General features: G+C 38.8%; 1 protein-coding gene across 2 annotated transcripts in view; it reads left to right on the plus strand.

The window, feature by feature from the left end:
• myo1ea (myosin IEa) overlaps positions 1-17,253 on the plus strand; it is a 61,807-nt gene that overhangs the window by 2,972 nt on the left and 41,582 nt on the right. For both annotated transcript variants that reach the window (XM_034680860.1, XM_034680859.1), the window contains exon 2: positions 16,232-16,375. In XM_034680860.1, coding sequence (XP_034536751.1) covers positions 16,232-16,375 — 144 coding nt within the window. The remainder of the gene's footprint in view (positions 1-16,231; positions 16,376-17,253) is intronic.

A 17,253-nucleotide genomic window follows, 5' to 3' on the forward strand; every position in this document is an offset into this window, starting at 1 on the left:
GTTTTCTCCATGTGACTCATTTTGTTTACTGGGTCCCCCGAGCACTGTGTGCAAACCCTCCAGTGGCCAAGAGCAGTTTGTCTCTGTATGTATGCCACAGCCTTGTTTTCAAAATGATTCCCAACAAACAGGCGTGCAGGAACACTTTTATTTTACTCGTCTTTTTACCCTGTGGTTTTTCTGTCGTTTTGGTCATCATATTGTAACTGCAGATGATGCAGAGAGGTCAAGCTAGCTGATCAAAGGTCAATGATGTACAGTTAACAGCCAGTAAATACACAGCCAGGATGTTTTATGGGGTTGTCAGGGGGTATGAATTATATAATCACACAAATGCTGAAAAGTGATGGTAGCAATGGTGGTTTTTGAATTAGTATCACCAACAATAGACATTAAAGTGCCACCATTTAAATAACAGTCGAGATTACAAGTAAAATATCTCAACAACCTTTAAATGGATTACAGTTATGTCCTCTCTGGATGACTTGAAAAAAGGCTCATATAAAGGTTCAAAATGTTGATTCACTCAAACCTGAGTTCATCGCTTAGTTCTTGCGAAACGAAATTAGATTAAATCAGAAACATTAGCGTGGTAACTTGCTCAACTAAATGGCTAGCATGTTAAACATTAGTGTATTTAAATATCAGCCTGTAAGGACTGTTATCGTGAGCTTATTAGCATGATTACATTAGCTCAGTAAACAGCTGTGCCCCATAGAAACTAGCAAAGTGGTCTGAAAAAACATAGCTGTGTCTGTAGCTGTTCTCGCTTTGTTTTTAATCCTTGTTGAACAGTTGAACATGCTTGCCATGCTAGCAGAAGTGAAGTCCTCATTAGAATAGTTGGACTTTTTAAAGAATTGATGGAATAACTTAAGCTAGCATCTGCTGAAGTAGCATTCAAAAAAGCTGCAGTGCAGTAAGTGGTCTTACCCAGCTGATGAGCGTCTTCTTTCAGCTGAAACCTAAACAGGATGCTGGATACAGGTAATAAGGTAATAAAGCACAAGATAAATTACATTTGTTATAAGTGTTCATAATCCTGCACAGGATAGTGTCCATTTATGATTGTTGGTGTAGTTTGTTCCTGTTATAGCCTTCTATTTGCATGTATGACTTCCTGCATGGCTTCCAGAGGAACAAGGTCAGGTCCTTTTCTTTAGCTGTGCTCTGGTTATCTGCTCTGATAGCTTCCATTCATCACGTGCCAGCCAGAGGCCACTCCTTGGGTCCATGGCGGCTCTGGAAACATCATTTGTCTTTAGGTTGTCAGAAGTAGTACGTCATTGTCTGGCCTGTGGATAGCTATTGTTTGATTTTACGTATCAAAAATGACACTGCTCTGCTCTAGGAATTGCAGTGTCCTAAAGAAAGGAGTGTGATTTTATAGTTGAGCTCATGATAAACTTGGTTATGTTACTATGTGATATTTATAACTTCTTTTTTTTAAGTTGTATTTTGGGGCTTTTTGCCTTTATTGATGATTAGCTGATTAGAGACTGGACATGTGGGGAGTAGAGAGAGGGGAAGACATGCAGGAAATGGTCGCGGCCCCGAGTCGAAACCGGCGACCTCTGCAACGAGGAGTGTAGCCTCTGTATGTGGGGTGCTTTGACTGCTAAGACACCAGTGCCCCATTTTATAACATTTTAAGAGCCTAAAAGCTTATCTCTTGTGGCCGTTTCCTGTGCTTAATATAGCAACAATTTCCACATTTGGCAGTGGTCTTATCAGAGTAGTTGGCTGTGTTATCCTCAAGATATCATGTTCTTTTTATATTTTTGGCTTGGACTAAGTAGTATAAAACCGCTGGTTTGTAGACAGTAATTAATGGGAAACAAAAACTGTGTCAGATCCTTTTAAAGGCCTGTCAGCTGTTGTGTTCCTCTATAAAAACATGAAGTAACTGACTGGAAAGAGTCTAAATTAGCTGGTTTGAATTAGATGTCTTTGTTGGCCCACTTCCCATGGCAGAGTTGAGTCAGTGCATTGCTAGAAGTGAGTCATGGAGTGTCAGAAAAGTATCCTCTTAAGGTGTTTTTCATTAAAAAACACAAGATAAAAAGGAGTCAACAGAGAGGACTTAACACAATTATAATCTTAGCTACATTTTATTATAGTCAAAGCAACATTATCTTGTCTTTAAAGTGCATGTTTATCAGTTGTTTTATCAACGTTGTGTAGTATTCAGCAAATGGGCTGCCACTTATCTGTAATGCTTGTATAAAATCACTTTGTTCTTAATATTGATTTGTTTTTGTGAACTGAATAAAACTAACAGACAGAAACAAATATTGACTCAGGGCTTGGTTTAGCTGCTTCAGTCTGTTTTTGACAACAGCAGCTTGTGTCAAATACAATGGATAAAGCTAAAAGATATGAGATAAATATCATCATCTTTTGGTTCTTGGATCATTTGACTGGCAAAACATATATCTGTATGAACTCTTCCTTGTAAAAAAAAACATAAACATATACCTCAACAATATGTCACTGAAATGATGCAGGACCCAGTTTCTCCTGTTAGCTTTAAGAGTGCAGTAAACAAACACTTATTTATGAATTTTATCAGCATTTAATTTCACTGTTTATCCAATGCCACATAAGAAATATTGTAGCTTCCACTGCATGTTAGCAGTGAATATTTGTAATATATCTTACACCTGTTTTTGTTCAGCTTTGATTGCCTTTGCTTTCCTCTACTTTCATATAAAGCACGATTAATGAGCCTCTCTGATTGTAATCCCGCTTTTATTTCTACACATTTCTTTCATCCATTTATCAAAGAAGCAGACATTCTTGAACTTAATCTTCAGTCGTTTTTATTTATATTAAGTACTTTTAGAAATTGCCTTCAGTTGGAGTCTGCATCATCAACAAGTGCTGGCTGGTCTGTTAATTTCTGTGCTTTCAGTGCATGAATTTAACATCTGACTCATTTCTTTTAGCTTCATTATTATAGTGCTCACAGTGGTGGGGCTGATTAAGTCAATGTCATTAAACTCTCATTCATCATATAAATGCACCACACCCCTTTACCCAATCAACACGCAATACAAAATGTATTTTAGATTTGTGACAGTTTAGTTTCGATTACAGCAAGATAGCACATTGACATTCATTTGTCTCATGTGTTAACAAACCCTGAACTCACTGGAGAAACAAATGTCATTTACAGGAACCACAGGGGTTGGGAAAATGTGTCCTTGCTCTCAGGTGAAAACAGTGCTGACCTGTCTGACCCTCAGTGGCCTTTCTCACAGTAATATGAAGCACCTTTGACCGCTACGAGCCTTTCAACACTGTACTCCAAAACCCAAAGAGTTTTGACATACTGCAAAGGAGTTCCCACAAATTGGTGTTTTTCAGAGATAGTTTTCTGACACTCTGTAGACCTTCGTCTCCTGGTTCTGTTTTTAATGATGATATTACATTTAGCAAGCCTTCTGGTCGCAAAAACTCAGCTAGAAGCTTGATCTATTGCGACTTCATGAATAGAGCTGCTTAGTAGCTTCATGATGTTGATATTAGAGGACCTCTGTGTCCATGGCAAGCTTTAAAATGATGAACTTCGTAGCCCTAAAGGATGTTCTCCAAATTCAAGATCCTGTCCCATTTTTCAGCTATTTGTCAAAACTTCACGAGTCTATGAGTCCTCCTCTACCTCCAAAGAAGTGAGGAATGTATTAGAATAATTCATCATTTCCTGTAACGAGACTGCCCTGCCCGGTTTCATGGCATTTTACCAAATTAGATGCTGCCTTGTTACACGTGATTCACTCTGTCACTCTTCTCTTCCCTTTAAACTGAAAGACTGAAAGAGTAATTGAAGTTAGTGTCTTACATGTATTTGCCTGCAGCATAAGGCATGGCAATGAATGAGTTTCCACTGCAGATGGTTTGTTTACATTCAACCACTACTGAGGCAGCTTGGTGACATGTGTCTTGTCTGGAATTACAGCTGAATTCCATCCTGAACCACACAGGCTTTGATACTAACTTTTATTAGCAGTTTTGTTGCTGATTCAATCTCAAATGTTAAATCAAACTTTCCATGGTAAAGTGCTGCCTCTGTGAAGCTGAAACTTTGTGCAGTTAAGTCTGAGATGTGTTAAAAGTCGGGCGGTATCTGTTTACACTCGATCATTATGTCCTCTCTCTCTCTCTGGGAGGGACAGTGCTCAGCCCTGCCCTGCAGCCACAGTATTATAACATCATCACTGACAGGCAGTGCTCGTGTTACTGAATCCTAGCACAATAATAAATGTATTTTCATTATTCCCCCAAATTTGACCTCCAGCACATGAGATCCATAACAGAGCGAGAAATCTAGACACGAAAACAGAGAAGAGGCAGGTTGGTGTGCATTATTTATGCTGCTTTCCCAATTACATTCAAGTGACCACTGTCACCACTCAAGTTATGAGGCAAAGTAGAGTTCCTGCTGCCAGCTTTCTTCTTCTTCTTCTTCTTCTTCTTCTCTCTTCTTCTTCCCTGTTCTTCTCTCTTCTTCTCTTCTTCCCTTCTTCCCTCTTCTTCTCTCTTCTTCTTCTCCTCTCTTCCTCTTCTTCCCTCTTCTTCTCTCTTCTTCTTCTCCTCTCTTCTTCTCCTTTCTTCTTCTCCTCTCTTCTTCTCCCTTCTTCCTTTCTTCTTCTCTTTCTTTCTTCTTCTTTTCTTCTTCTTTTTTCTTCTTCTTTTCTTTCTTTCTTCTTCTTCTCTTCTTCTTCTCTCCTCTTCTTCTTTTCTCTTCTTCTTCTTCTTCTTCTGTGTATGCAGGTGGTTATCATCCACTGGAACAAAACCCTCATATTCACATAACTCACATTTTCCATATCTTTCATATTCCTTGTGGAGGCACCATTTCCAGTACTTTGGCAGCATGTCTTTGATCATAGGAAGTTATTGTAACCAGACACAGTTCAGGACTGACATGTTTTTATTGACAGAGTCTGATGATGTGGATGACTGCGTGGTAGTCTGCTGCCCTGCTGTTTGTTCCTAAGTAACTGAGATGAGACCTGGGGGCTAGGTTGCTGGGATTCAGGGCTTATGGAAAAATTGAAGACATTACACATTTTGTTTGAAAGTCAATATGCATAACTTATCACAACTGTTTCTTGAGTTACATGAAATGTGACATTGAGTTTGACTTTGAGCTGTCACTGTGAAGTAAAATGTGTGGCATTTCAGGCCGTCAAATGTCGGCTGGCTCTTGAACCACAAGGTTAAGCTATCTTTTAATTTACTTCAAATATGTTTTATACGAAAACAGCTGTATTTCAACTTTTGAATGTATTGATAAAGCCAAAGAGTCGTTGATGTTCACCATGACCTCAGAACCCAAAAAATTTTATCGAAATAAGTTGACTTCTCATTAAACGCGATGTACACAGAAAAAGACGACTGGATTATGTTAACCTCTTACCACACCCAGGCAGTGATGTCATCGTCGTGATGGCCTTGGGCAGTTGTTCCTGAATCAACATTGATCAATTGTTACGTGATACGATGAAACTTCCCTGATGGTTATGTGGGGAATTCTTCAGATTTTTAAAATTAGTCTGTCATCAAAAAATGCAGACTAAGACCCCCAAGTATAACAATAATGGTAAGTTGTTGTTATAAGTAAGTTGTTTTGAAAATAGAGGCTCTGTATACAGACTTCTATTTGAGGTTGAAGTGACACACTCTTTGGATAATCTGAAAAATCTTTGACCTGTAAATAAAACAATTTAATGCCCCAGATAGAAAGGTGTCCATTACCACTTGGAGAACACAACAAAATGAAAATCTAAGACCTTTAAAAGTAAATTTAAAACTTTGTTAATTTATATCCATCCATTTCATCACCAGGTTATTATAAACGCTTTCAGTTTAGCAGAGTTGTCAATGTTTAGGCTCGTGTAGTGCTGAGTGGATTTACTCTTGATCGAGTGTTATCCCATTAAGATTTCAACATCACGTTAGATGAAGCTGGTGTGCCTGTGTATGGAGTGTGTGGTGTGTGTGGGGGAGGGCATGTGACCTTAATGAGCATCCCATCCCTCTGTAGTTATAGGCTCTCTGCACTGTGGGTCACTGCTCTGACCAACACCACACACACACACACACACACACACACACACACACCACACTGCTCTTCTCCCATAGTTGTTGATCTTGTCCTTCTGCCTGTCTCAGTCAGCAGTTTATCAGCATCTGGCCTGATTACAGAGCTGCAGAGACGGTGGAAATGCTGTTTAGACAGCAATAACTCCTCAAGCTGTTTTAGTACAAACCAGAGATGCTGATACTTCAAGTGTAGCAGGGAAAATCAGTAAAAATCACCCACACATTAATGGCAGAAAACTGAAGTTTTTCAGGCTTAGTCTAGGAGTGAACACTCTTTGTAGCAGTTCTAGTCCTTATTAAGTTGAAATAGTGTCCAGTAGCAGTATGGCTAAAAGCTCTATGTCAGGGGTGTCCAAACTTTTTTCAAAGAGGGCCACATGTGATGTTGTCAGAATACCTCAGGGCCAGGACTCCCTACTGAGACTTAGGAATCCTAAATGAGATATGAAATCTCTATTAATATCAATTATTTTAAATGTTTTCTCAATAAAACAGTTACTAGGAAGTACCATGTAAAGATTAGCAACTTATCTTCTTCTGGGGGAAAATGTTTTCATTAGGGTCGGGCAATGTGGGAATTGTATCATTATTTTCCTATGGCAGGGTCAAGATCTGGATTTCATCAAACTTCTTTTCATGTTGTTTTTAAGACTTGTCTGACCAGCAGACAAACTTTTAAGAACAAAATAATTATTTTCCTGAGTTCTGAACATTTTTTTATGCACCAAATTAGCCTTTTCTGTACAATTTCATATTTTTGATCTTGTCTTGTGACCTCTTTTGTGTCTTCTGAACTTTTAGTGTTCATCAAGACATTTTCACATCATGATAAAAACATTTATTTGAAAACCTGTCAGCTTTAAGAGTTCTTGTGTTTCTTTTTATGCCGTCTTGGAGAATTCCCATAGCTTTGGCTTTATACAAGTAGTCCATATGAAGCTTTTTGAGACGTTTCCGGATTGACTTTAGTTTTGTTTGTGCACTTTAAAGAAACTGCAAATGTACAGATGATTCAGAAGGTGATTCATTTCTTTGCTATAACTAACACAATTTGAGATGGAAGCTTGGGGCCATAAATAAATGGACCTTGGGCGGCAATTGGCCCCTGGGCCGTACTTTGGACATGCCTGCTCTATGTTAAATCCATGTTTACAGTTTGGGCACCATGACTTAGTATGAATCAGACAGCAATTTATTCCATTTACACGTGGTGCAGTTCTTAAACATACATTTTCTAATGTATATACGTTTTTTTTTAAAGATTGTAGTTACTTAACTTGGTAAAGCAATGAACTTGCATAGGGGTCAGTCTGTCTTCAGATAGGTAATCTCTAACTCACTTTTGGTGCCTGCTCCTTCTGTGTGTTGTTACAGCGCTGATGCATTCAAAGAAGCTCGGATATTTGATTATCAAAGAGTCAGTTTCAAACATTTTTGCATTTCCAGGAAGTTTTCAGAGTTGGAAAAGTTAAGCAATTTGGTTGTCATGCTGACAAAAAGTTAACGCCCATGCTGGAAGACATACTGTGATTTATCAGGGGTTGTCTGTGTTTGTATTGTGCTGTAGTAATTTCTTTGAACGACCTCCTCATTCATTCGCAGCAAAACTGAGACAAGAAAACTGTGACAAACCTTACCTTTCAGTCAACGTTATTTTAGTCTTCAAGTATGGAACCAGACTTTGAAACAGAGAAATTAGACAAAAAAGAAGCAAGTATGTTCCTCAACATTTAGGTGCACAAACCAGTCAAAACTGAAAGCGGATTCAATCATTACAAGACCTAATCACTGATTTAAAAAAACACATTCAGGCAATGAGGGTAAAAAAATATTGTTTCCCAGTCCTCTTCCAATCCTAAATAACACAAGCTCCATTACTAACCTAATGTGAAGGTTGAAATCGCAGACATTAAAAAACGTGAAACAGAAAGATGTTTTTAACTTGTGCATACATGAAGTCCCTTTAAGCTTTTGGTACAAAACAAAACAAACCCCTGATCTGAATTTCATCTGACGAGAGTCCTTTTGGAACAGCTTGGACCCTTCAACCATGACTGGAAATTTCCCTCATTTGTACTTTAATTTGTGACACATGTTTACCAAATTAGATTACTTGTGGCTTGGTTCAGCTCTTTCAACAGCACATTTTCATCACTTATTCAAGCTGGCTACTGATTAGCTTTTCTACGATCACAAGTTGATCTTTAACTTGTCTTAAAGGAGGAAGTGGTAATGAAGTCCAAGATTTGAGATGTTGTCCTTTAGGCAACAAAAGTTTAAAAATAGTAACAATAGCCTATCAATATACAGCCACCAGTTCCTCTTCTTCTTTCGAGGAGTGTATTAGCTGCATTGTTTGATTTTAAAGTAGATTGAGGGAATATATTTTATTTTAGTCTACACTGCTGGATGTTGTTTGTGAAATCTGCAAGCAAAACATTATTGAAACTTAAAGAATGTTTCTGGAGCACTTTGAAGCAGAATTAATATCAAGAACTAGGTCAAGTTAGCCGGTATGTGCTGGCACAGCTAATCCACACAAGGATTTATCAGGGGTCTCCCTTTAAGTAGTCCATCCTAGGCTGAAGTATAATTCCCATTCATTAAAATACTCAATTTTTCTTGCCTGCAGTTCTAGTCAGCCTTGTAGTACTAGGAGGAGGATTGTGTTAAGTTAGATCTGGCCTCAGAGGGTAAAAATAACACCTTCTAATGAGACCAGCGTGGTTTCCGTACAGCTTTACTCATTTTCATTCAGTCACTGACTCGTATCAAAGCTGTGTGATTTCTGTAGACTTTTGGTGCAGAGTGATAAACGACTCTTATTTTAGCAGAGAGGAATTCATTCTCATGGCTTTCATCCAGTTCCCCCTCATAGTACAGAGCAGAAACACGGCCCTAACACATGGTGGACTGTGTGTCAAATCCTGATGTGCAGAAGGAGAACAGCACAGAAGGGAGAAATGAGGGGAAAAGTGCCGCTTCTGATCCTGAATCAAACCCAGCCATTTCCTGTACAGCGGGCCAGAGCTGCTCAGCACTCTCCATATATGGTCATGGTATTTGAATGGAGGGAAACCCTGGTCTTATGGATCAGGACTTATTGAAATTCCTCTATATGGTAACTTCTGGGAGAAGGTCTTGTTCCGTAGTTGATTATCTTTGGTTCTCAGAGGGGGAACTAATCACGCCTAATCTTTGTACTCTGATTTCTTCCTTTATTCCATTAATCAGTATTTTAAAAGCAGCCGTCAAAATATGAAGTACTGTAGTTTTGATAAACTGCTTCAGAAAACATGATATTATGTCAGATGATTGGATCTGTCGTGACTTGTGAACAGTGCTGCACTCAGGGGAAAGTCTGCGGTTCCATGGTGATGGTGCTGTGAAGGCCTCTGTAGACTTCAGTCTGAGTGTGCATATGTGTGCACTATAAGGCGTTCAGCAATCAACCACTGAAAAAAACGAAATACCACAAATCTTACACGACCTACAGTTCAGAAAATGATTGGTTATCACTTTTACCCCTATGAGCAACACACTTAGACATCTGCCAGGCCATTTTTCTGTGAGCACCTATCAGAGCTTTCATTATCTGATAGGCTGCTTATGATGGTAAGCTTTTATGCTAACTAAACATGATCTCTTGTGTTTGGCAAATAGGGCTTTAGCTACAGCGAAAACATTAATGTTAAAAAAAATGGTTATGAAACCAACACGTCAGCCCAAAAGACTCTACAGTTACTCTCTAGAATGACAAAAAAAAACTTTATATTTGAGAGACTGGAACCATTAAATGTTTGACCTTTGTGCTTGAAAGTATTATCTATGATATAAGTAGTGTTTGGTGTTCCATTTCCTTGAAAATAATCCCATTGATTAGCTAAAATAAGTCTGCAAACTTCAGGAACATAACACTGTTTTGTTAACATATTAGTTTCGTTCATTTTCTTCTGAAAAAGTATACAGGTATTCTGTCCCCTTTGTCCGTAAAGCTGAACTACGTGACAGATAGCGAAACAGATGTCCTGGGCATCAAAAGGATTGAATGAAGACTCAAACGTAGAAGTAAAGTTCAGGCTTTTACTTGTTTGTCCTTATCTTACAGCTTTCTTACAATGTGATCCAGACCCAATCTGTGAAACTAAAAACAGATACACACAAAACATGCATAACATCAAATACGGTATCAAAACTGGCAAAATCTGTCCATAACACTATTTCTATGTAGTTAGATCTGGTATTTTAGCAAATATCCTTTAAATGTATGAATGTCCAAACAAACAACAAAATATATTTATAATGCCATCACAACAGGGCATACAACAATACTGATTTAACAACAGACAAAAACAAACAAACAAACCCAACAACAATGATAATCAGAATGTTTATAAATCAAAACTTCACTTTAAGTGATGGGCTACAATTGTGGCATCTTCATAGAGTTACATTCTGCTCAGTGGGATATGGAGCTGTCTTTACTGTAGTCCATAAAAGGTTTTACATTTTTTCTCAAACTTAGTAAGTTTAAGTTATGGATTTTGAATCTCAGTTTTTGAAGCCTGAGGTTCTACATCACAGCTCTCAGCCAATGAGTCCAGCTTGGGGGATGAGAAGAGGAACATCACACTGTTAATGATGTTTTACAAAAAGTCATGGCGTTAACTAAGCTGCCACTTAGTCTAAGGGTTAATCTTCTTTAATTATAGAGACACACATCACAAAGAAATCTAAGAGTGTAGAAGGACCTTTAAAGAAAAGCAAAATGTCTTATTTTCCTGACTCTGAAAAGTACATTCAGTTAAGTTAGCAAACATCTGTGATAACGCGAATCATAACTGTGTTGTTAGCTTTTCTATCAGAACTAAAACTAGTGTATCAGTTTGATGGTAACACAAGGAAGCAGTTTCATGAATGTTTCAAAGCCCAGGACAGAGCAGTAATCTGTGTAGGGGAAGTGACCCTCCACCCAAACGCCCGACTACAATCACTTGAGTATATCGACCCTCCACCTCTGGCTGCTCCGCTGCAGTTCAGCAGCCAGCAGCAGCAGAGGAGGAGGAGGAGGAGTGTGGTTGTTTCAGGCACATCCCAGACGTCTTTATGTGTAATAGTGCAGCCCTCGTTCTCTGTACAGCTACTCCCAAGCCCACTGCTGCAAGTAGTAATATTTTCTTTAGTCCTTGTGCCTTATTAAACTGGGCCTGAATCAAAACAGATGAACCAATCCTCTGAACATTTAAACCTCCTGCGCGTTCATCTTATTACCTCTCCCTTCTTGAATGTGCACATTGTCATTCCAGACATAGCAGAAAGAGGTTAAATATAGCATGTTCAATTGTTTTCACTTTGGGTTGGGCAGCACTCGCTCCTAACTTGTGCTTTTATGGAAAACCGTCTCCTCTCTCAAAGGCATCAGAGGCATAACTAGTAGTTTGCTGAGTAAAAATAAGGTGTGAGTGATTTGATATGAGAGGTAGGGAACATAACTCACGTCACTGAGGCAATGTCAAACCCCTGGCAGATCAGTTTTACCTTGTTTTCATCCTGTAAGTCCTCTAAGTTAGGGCATAAGTTGCAAGTTCTGAGTTTATCTTGTATGAAAGTACTCTAGAAACTAAGGGAACCTAGCTCTTGAATCCCACTGGAAGTTGTCCAGTGTCCACATACAGTCGTCAAACCACACACTTTGATATTTTGCATGAAATTCAATTACTATCCTCAATGTTTGCACAGTATTTTGTACTATCTACTTACTTTGGATTCAACAATCTGTGTTTCCTAAATATTTTATTACTTCTGCTTCTCTCTTGTGAAAGTGACACCACTCGAATGCTTGAATGTCTTCTCTGAGGCTTCCCTTGAGGTTTCATTATTGATTTTACCCCGTTAATAATTGTCCAAACTGATGGTCTTGAGTGTCTGTTCTTGTATTTATAAAGAGCTCTCTTAAACAAATTTGTAATTTTAGAGTTCTAAAAGCAAAACTGGCTTGACTTGACTTAAGAGCAGACAGTTGTTGTGATACTTTATCTCTTTAGAAAAAACCCTAAGTGGTGCAGAAAGTGTGTTTTAACGGTTTCTCTTTGTGTCTATGCTTCATAATCCCCTCTCGTTGCCAGGAGGTGTTTTTCCCCTGATAGTGACATCACCATGTCATAGTTGCCAAGGAAGTAAGAAAGTCAGCATCTCTCTCTCTCTGCTGCACCTCTAAAGCAGTAAAAATGTTAATGGGTGTGATCTAGAGGATTAATCAAGCTATAATTGGCTGCTTCCCTCCTGGGGGAAAATACTCAGTGAATTAAGCAGAAAGCTGTAAACATTGTTCGCCCTCTCCCATGCTACGATCTAGTCTGTAAAGTGTTACTAATTTTGCTGTTGGAGAGAATAAAGTCACCCTGGAGGATATTAAAAGCTTGCCGGGCCTCTTTGGTGAACAGTTCAGAGTTTATTACTGAATGCAAAATTTCTGTTTTTTTTGTAAAGTGGTGTTACTGTGTGGCCTTTTGTAATCCCAGTTTTCCTCTTTGCAGTCACTGTTTCATTTATCCTGTATCCTTTATGTTTTTGTTTTTTTAACTCTTATTATAGGCTGACTGTTTTCTGAGCCTGTGTCTAAATTTTCTCTATCAGTATATATTCAGTTCCCATATTCAGAGGTTTCATGGTACTTCCTGGAAACAAAGTAAATCCTTGACCCAAGTAACAGCAGTTTATAAAACAATATCACCATAGGGTCCACTTAGCTGCTGCTGCTGCGAATTAACACTAAGAAGCATCTTCTTTTTGGATGCTACTGTGGGAATGTTTACCCAACTTGTGTTTTAGTGTTTGACCCTTGACCTCAGGTTTTAAACACACATGAGGGGCCCTTAAAATAATTTGAAAAGTGTGGAAAAAATTAATGGGAGAATCAAAATTTCTTTGAAACTTGGCAAACTCCATCTGCATGGTTAGTAGCTTAAAGGCCCTGTGAGGAGTTTTGAACTGGCTGAGAAACAGACTGAAAATGATACTGATGCCTCTTTATGACCTTCAATAGCAAACAAATCCATCAGCAGCAACACTGGCACCTTCTCTGTTGTAATTTTAATGCCTGAAACTGCCCTGGGAGGGTAGATGTCAGACCAGATGATGGACATCTTGCTTCAGAAACAGCCTTTATTTGACTGTTTTCATGGAAAATAATCACATTGCCTGATAAAGTTGACAGTTGAACACAACAGGATAAGGCTTTTGTTGAAAACACTCCTTTTGCATGTATAGGACAAGAGATAAGAGGTATCACTTTGTCCACAAGGGGGGCGCCAGAATCGATACAAAACAAAAGTTCCTCACAGCAGCTTTAAATGGACCTGGAGTGATATGATTCATAATTTATTCATACATTCATGATATTAGAAATTACATTAAGTTTTCACTTTGTAATACAGATTCACTAAATCCATACAAGGTGGAAAAGGAATGTATTAGGGTATAATCTTAATCATGTTCCCTTAAAAATTAAGCATGTCAGGATCCTAACATGTATTTATTAGCACTCCAGTAAGGAGAGCTTTTGGGGTTTGATGTTTTATCTTCCTGATATGGAACATTAAGAAACCATTCAAATGTATTCATTATCTTGGCCAGTCATTCAGTTTATTCTCCTGAGTTACTATGTTGACTTCAACCACCTACAGGCAATGCCATGTGGATGTTGTACTTCTCACTTCTCTTAAACTTTGCAGACAGGGTTCTTTCTTTGTGTGAGACACTGAAATCTCCAGAGAGGCTGTGTCACATATTTACTATTCAAACTTTATTTAAACTGCAGTGTTAGCGAATTTAGTATACTTAAGAACATAGATAAACACCTAGAAAAAGTGCAGACGCAGCTAGAGGGAATAACCCTATTTTTTTTCAGTATCTGGTTGCAGACCAAAGAATTTAGCTCTCTAATATTTTCCTGGAGAGTCAGGGTTTCACCAAAGTCAGTAGAATCTGACCTCAGGGCACCATAAACATCTGCTCCACATGTCATGGAAATACATGCAATCATTTTACCAAAAGCCCTTGATATGAACCTCTCGGAGGCACGAGAGGAAAAGTCTGTTCAGTTCATCCTCTTAGCATTGTGAGTGTCAATGCAAAATTTCACATATACATCTCATAGTTGTTGTGGTGTTTGACTCTGAAGTGGTTAACCAACCAATCATCAGTTTGTGTAGACATTTAGATGATGTTTTTAAAATATAATTTAATAAGACTTTACTGAAGATAGCAGAGCATCGTGCTGTTGAAGTATTAGTGTCCTTTTTTGTAATGGCATTGTTCAGATTGCCCTTCTGCTCCCCCCTCTCTCCACGCTTGCTGACTGAACAGGCAGGAAGTCAGGGGTTAAATTGTGTGTTGACTTATGTGTTGGATGGTCTCTGTGGCTTTAAGTGGATCTCAGTCCAGGAGAAAAAGACTCACTCCTCACAGCACATTGTGACCCTCATCCACAGTAGCCAGACAACACTGACTCATAGCGCATGATGAATGACCTCAGTTCTCCAGAGACTCACTCAGATAAAACAAAATAACAGGGATGTGTGCAGAAACCAGACTGTTAGGATGTGGACAAAAAAAGCTGGGTCAAAGCATTTCTGACACTTAGAAAAATAACACAAAGCACTTCTGGGAATCTGACCTTGCACTGTTATAAAGTAAACATGGCTCAATATGCTGCTGTGTTCACAAAATGTGCACAATTTGACTTTACGTTGCTGTGTAAATAACCAAATTATTCTTGGCTTTCAAGTTGTCTGATTATTTCAGCAGTCTGATGTAACCACAGCCTCTTGGTGGGCTTTTAAACTACAATTCTTCCATGGAGCAAAGCGTTTGTACCAACATGAAGTTACTGTGGACTTTCTATGAGTTCAATTTGTCTCATTCAGCACATTCACATGACGGCCATTTTTTTCTGAGGCGATGTTTCTTCTGAGGTTGGAAATTCAAAATGCTGTTATATTGTACTTCTGCTGGCTTCCAGTTTATGTTCTATTTAAGCTCTAAGTGTTAACTTTTAACTGCTTCTCGGTTAATGAGCAACGGCACAGACAATAAACAGTGAAAATGTGAAGGAAAATCTATTTCATCTGAAAAAAACATACGCCTTAACCATTAGCATTAGCATTCAAACAACTCCTAGCTCATTGTTAGCTTATGTTAGCTTGGAATAATATTCTAACAATCTGGGAAAAAAAATGAAGGAAAGATTTTTTTCAAGGAATTTCTTTCCTTAAGTGTGTGTGACATTATTTGCCACTAATTGTAGCTTCTCTTATTAGCTAAGAGTAAAACTAACAAGTCTGTGAATGGATGCTAACGTTATCTGTATCTGACCACAGCTAGTAGATTATCAAACTCAAGGTTTTAACCAAGCGGCAACCTCCGGTCTAAAAATATGAGTCCAATGCGGATGTGCTAAAAACTGTAATTCATCGAGGATCCGCTTGAGGCTGGCTCCGGAAGTACCCGACACCACATACACACCAATTCAAAAAAGCCGATCTTTACAGCAGAAATAAACATGTTTACAGCCTGGTACAAAAGACAAGTGTAGTCTGGATAGCTCATCTCTTGATCGGCTCACACTGTACAGGGGGTGAATTTTTTCTAACGCAGCAGTTTCAAAGATATTGAGATTACGAGTCTTCCAATGAGAGGCACAGCTGACTTGATTGACAGGCGGGAACACTGTAGCTGTTGGCGAGGAGGCTCAAAGCCTGCCTCTTTAAGTCACAGTCGCTCGACAGCAGCAATATGGCTGCTGCCGCCGATTGGCCTCAAAACAGCGCTTCAGAAACAGATGGGTGACGTCACGGATACCACATCCATATTTTATACAGTCTATGGTTTTAACTTGAAATATAGTATTAATCTCCTCCTCTTTGTCACTGTTTGATTCCTTTCTAGTTGCTGATGAATTAAGAAACCCTGAAATGAAAATTATTTGTCAGATAACCTTAATTTATACAAACTACAACCTGGACAACAGCAATTGAGCTTTCCACATCAGACTAGTCAGTTGTCTTACTGTTTGAACTCATCAATAACAGTTGTACATTGTGTGTTTTTGTTTTTGCAGGGGAGCAGGGGGCACTACCGGTACCACTGGCAGAGCCACAATGTCAAACACAGTGGAGTGGACGACATGGTCCTGCTCAGCAAGATCAACGAGGACGCCATCGTGGACAACCTCAAGAAGAGATACATGGATGACTACATCTTTGTATCCTTTGTTTGCTACAGAAGTTCACAACCCGGCGAGAAATATCTGAGTCCAGTCTCATGCCTGCGTTTTCCCAGAATAGCTGAATGGTCATTCATAGCGTCACAGTAGCAGTGAGTAATAGCTCAGTGTTGGGACGTAGCGCCTCCACAGTGAGACTCTGCCGTGTGCAGGGGGGGAAGGGCCCCTCTGTGCGTACATCAACCCAGACCTCAAACCTCTTCTCTTTAACAAAGTCTGATTTACTTCAGTTTTATCCATGTAAGGTGCAAACCAAGTGGTGTGAGAAACTTTTTAATTCAGAGCATTGCTGCATTCTTTTTTTAGGAGCCATGACAAGGATTGAAAAATGTTGTTCTGGGAGATCTTTTCATTTTCATTTCAGGTTAGGGTTTTCTTTCTCTATGTTTTATTTTAGCATTTTAAAGTTTGACCATATTGACCAACATTGACTCTATTTGTATTAAAAGGAAAAGGGAATACAAATAAAGTAAAATAAATGATAATATGACTTTAACTAGACAACATATGTTGAAAAAGATCCAAATGAAATAGAAATTAGACAAACAAATCTACAAGACGGGGCACCGTTGGCCTAGCGCTCTAAGCGCACACCCCATATACAGAGGCTTTAGTCCTCGTCGCAGGGGTCACAGGTTCGACTCACGACCTCTTCCTATGAAGCGGCTAAGATTGAAAGGTGCCGCAGACACTAAGTGGGTTCGTGTTTGTGACGCGTCTTGCCATAAATCAAAATCAAAGTCAAAGGAAAGTTTTCTATTTATTAAAATACACTCAAAATAATTCAATACCAAAAAAGATCTAAATAAACGATGATAATGACGTTGACGGTGGCGGTCAACAAAAAGTATTCAACC

The sequence above is a fragment of the Notolabrus celidotus genome, chromosome 3 (genome assembly GCF_009762535.1).
Source record: "Notolabrus celidotus isolate fNotCel1 chromosome 3, fNotCel1.pri, whole genome shotgun sequence".
NCBI lineage: Eukaryota > Metazoa > Chordata > Actinopteri > Labriformes > Labridae > Notolabrus > Notolabrus celidotus.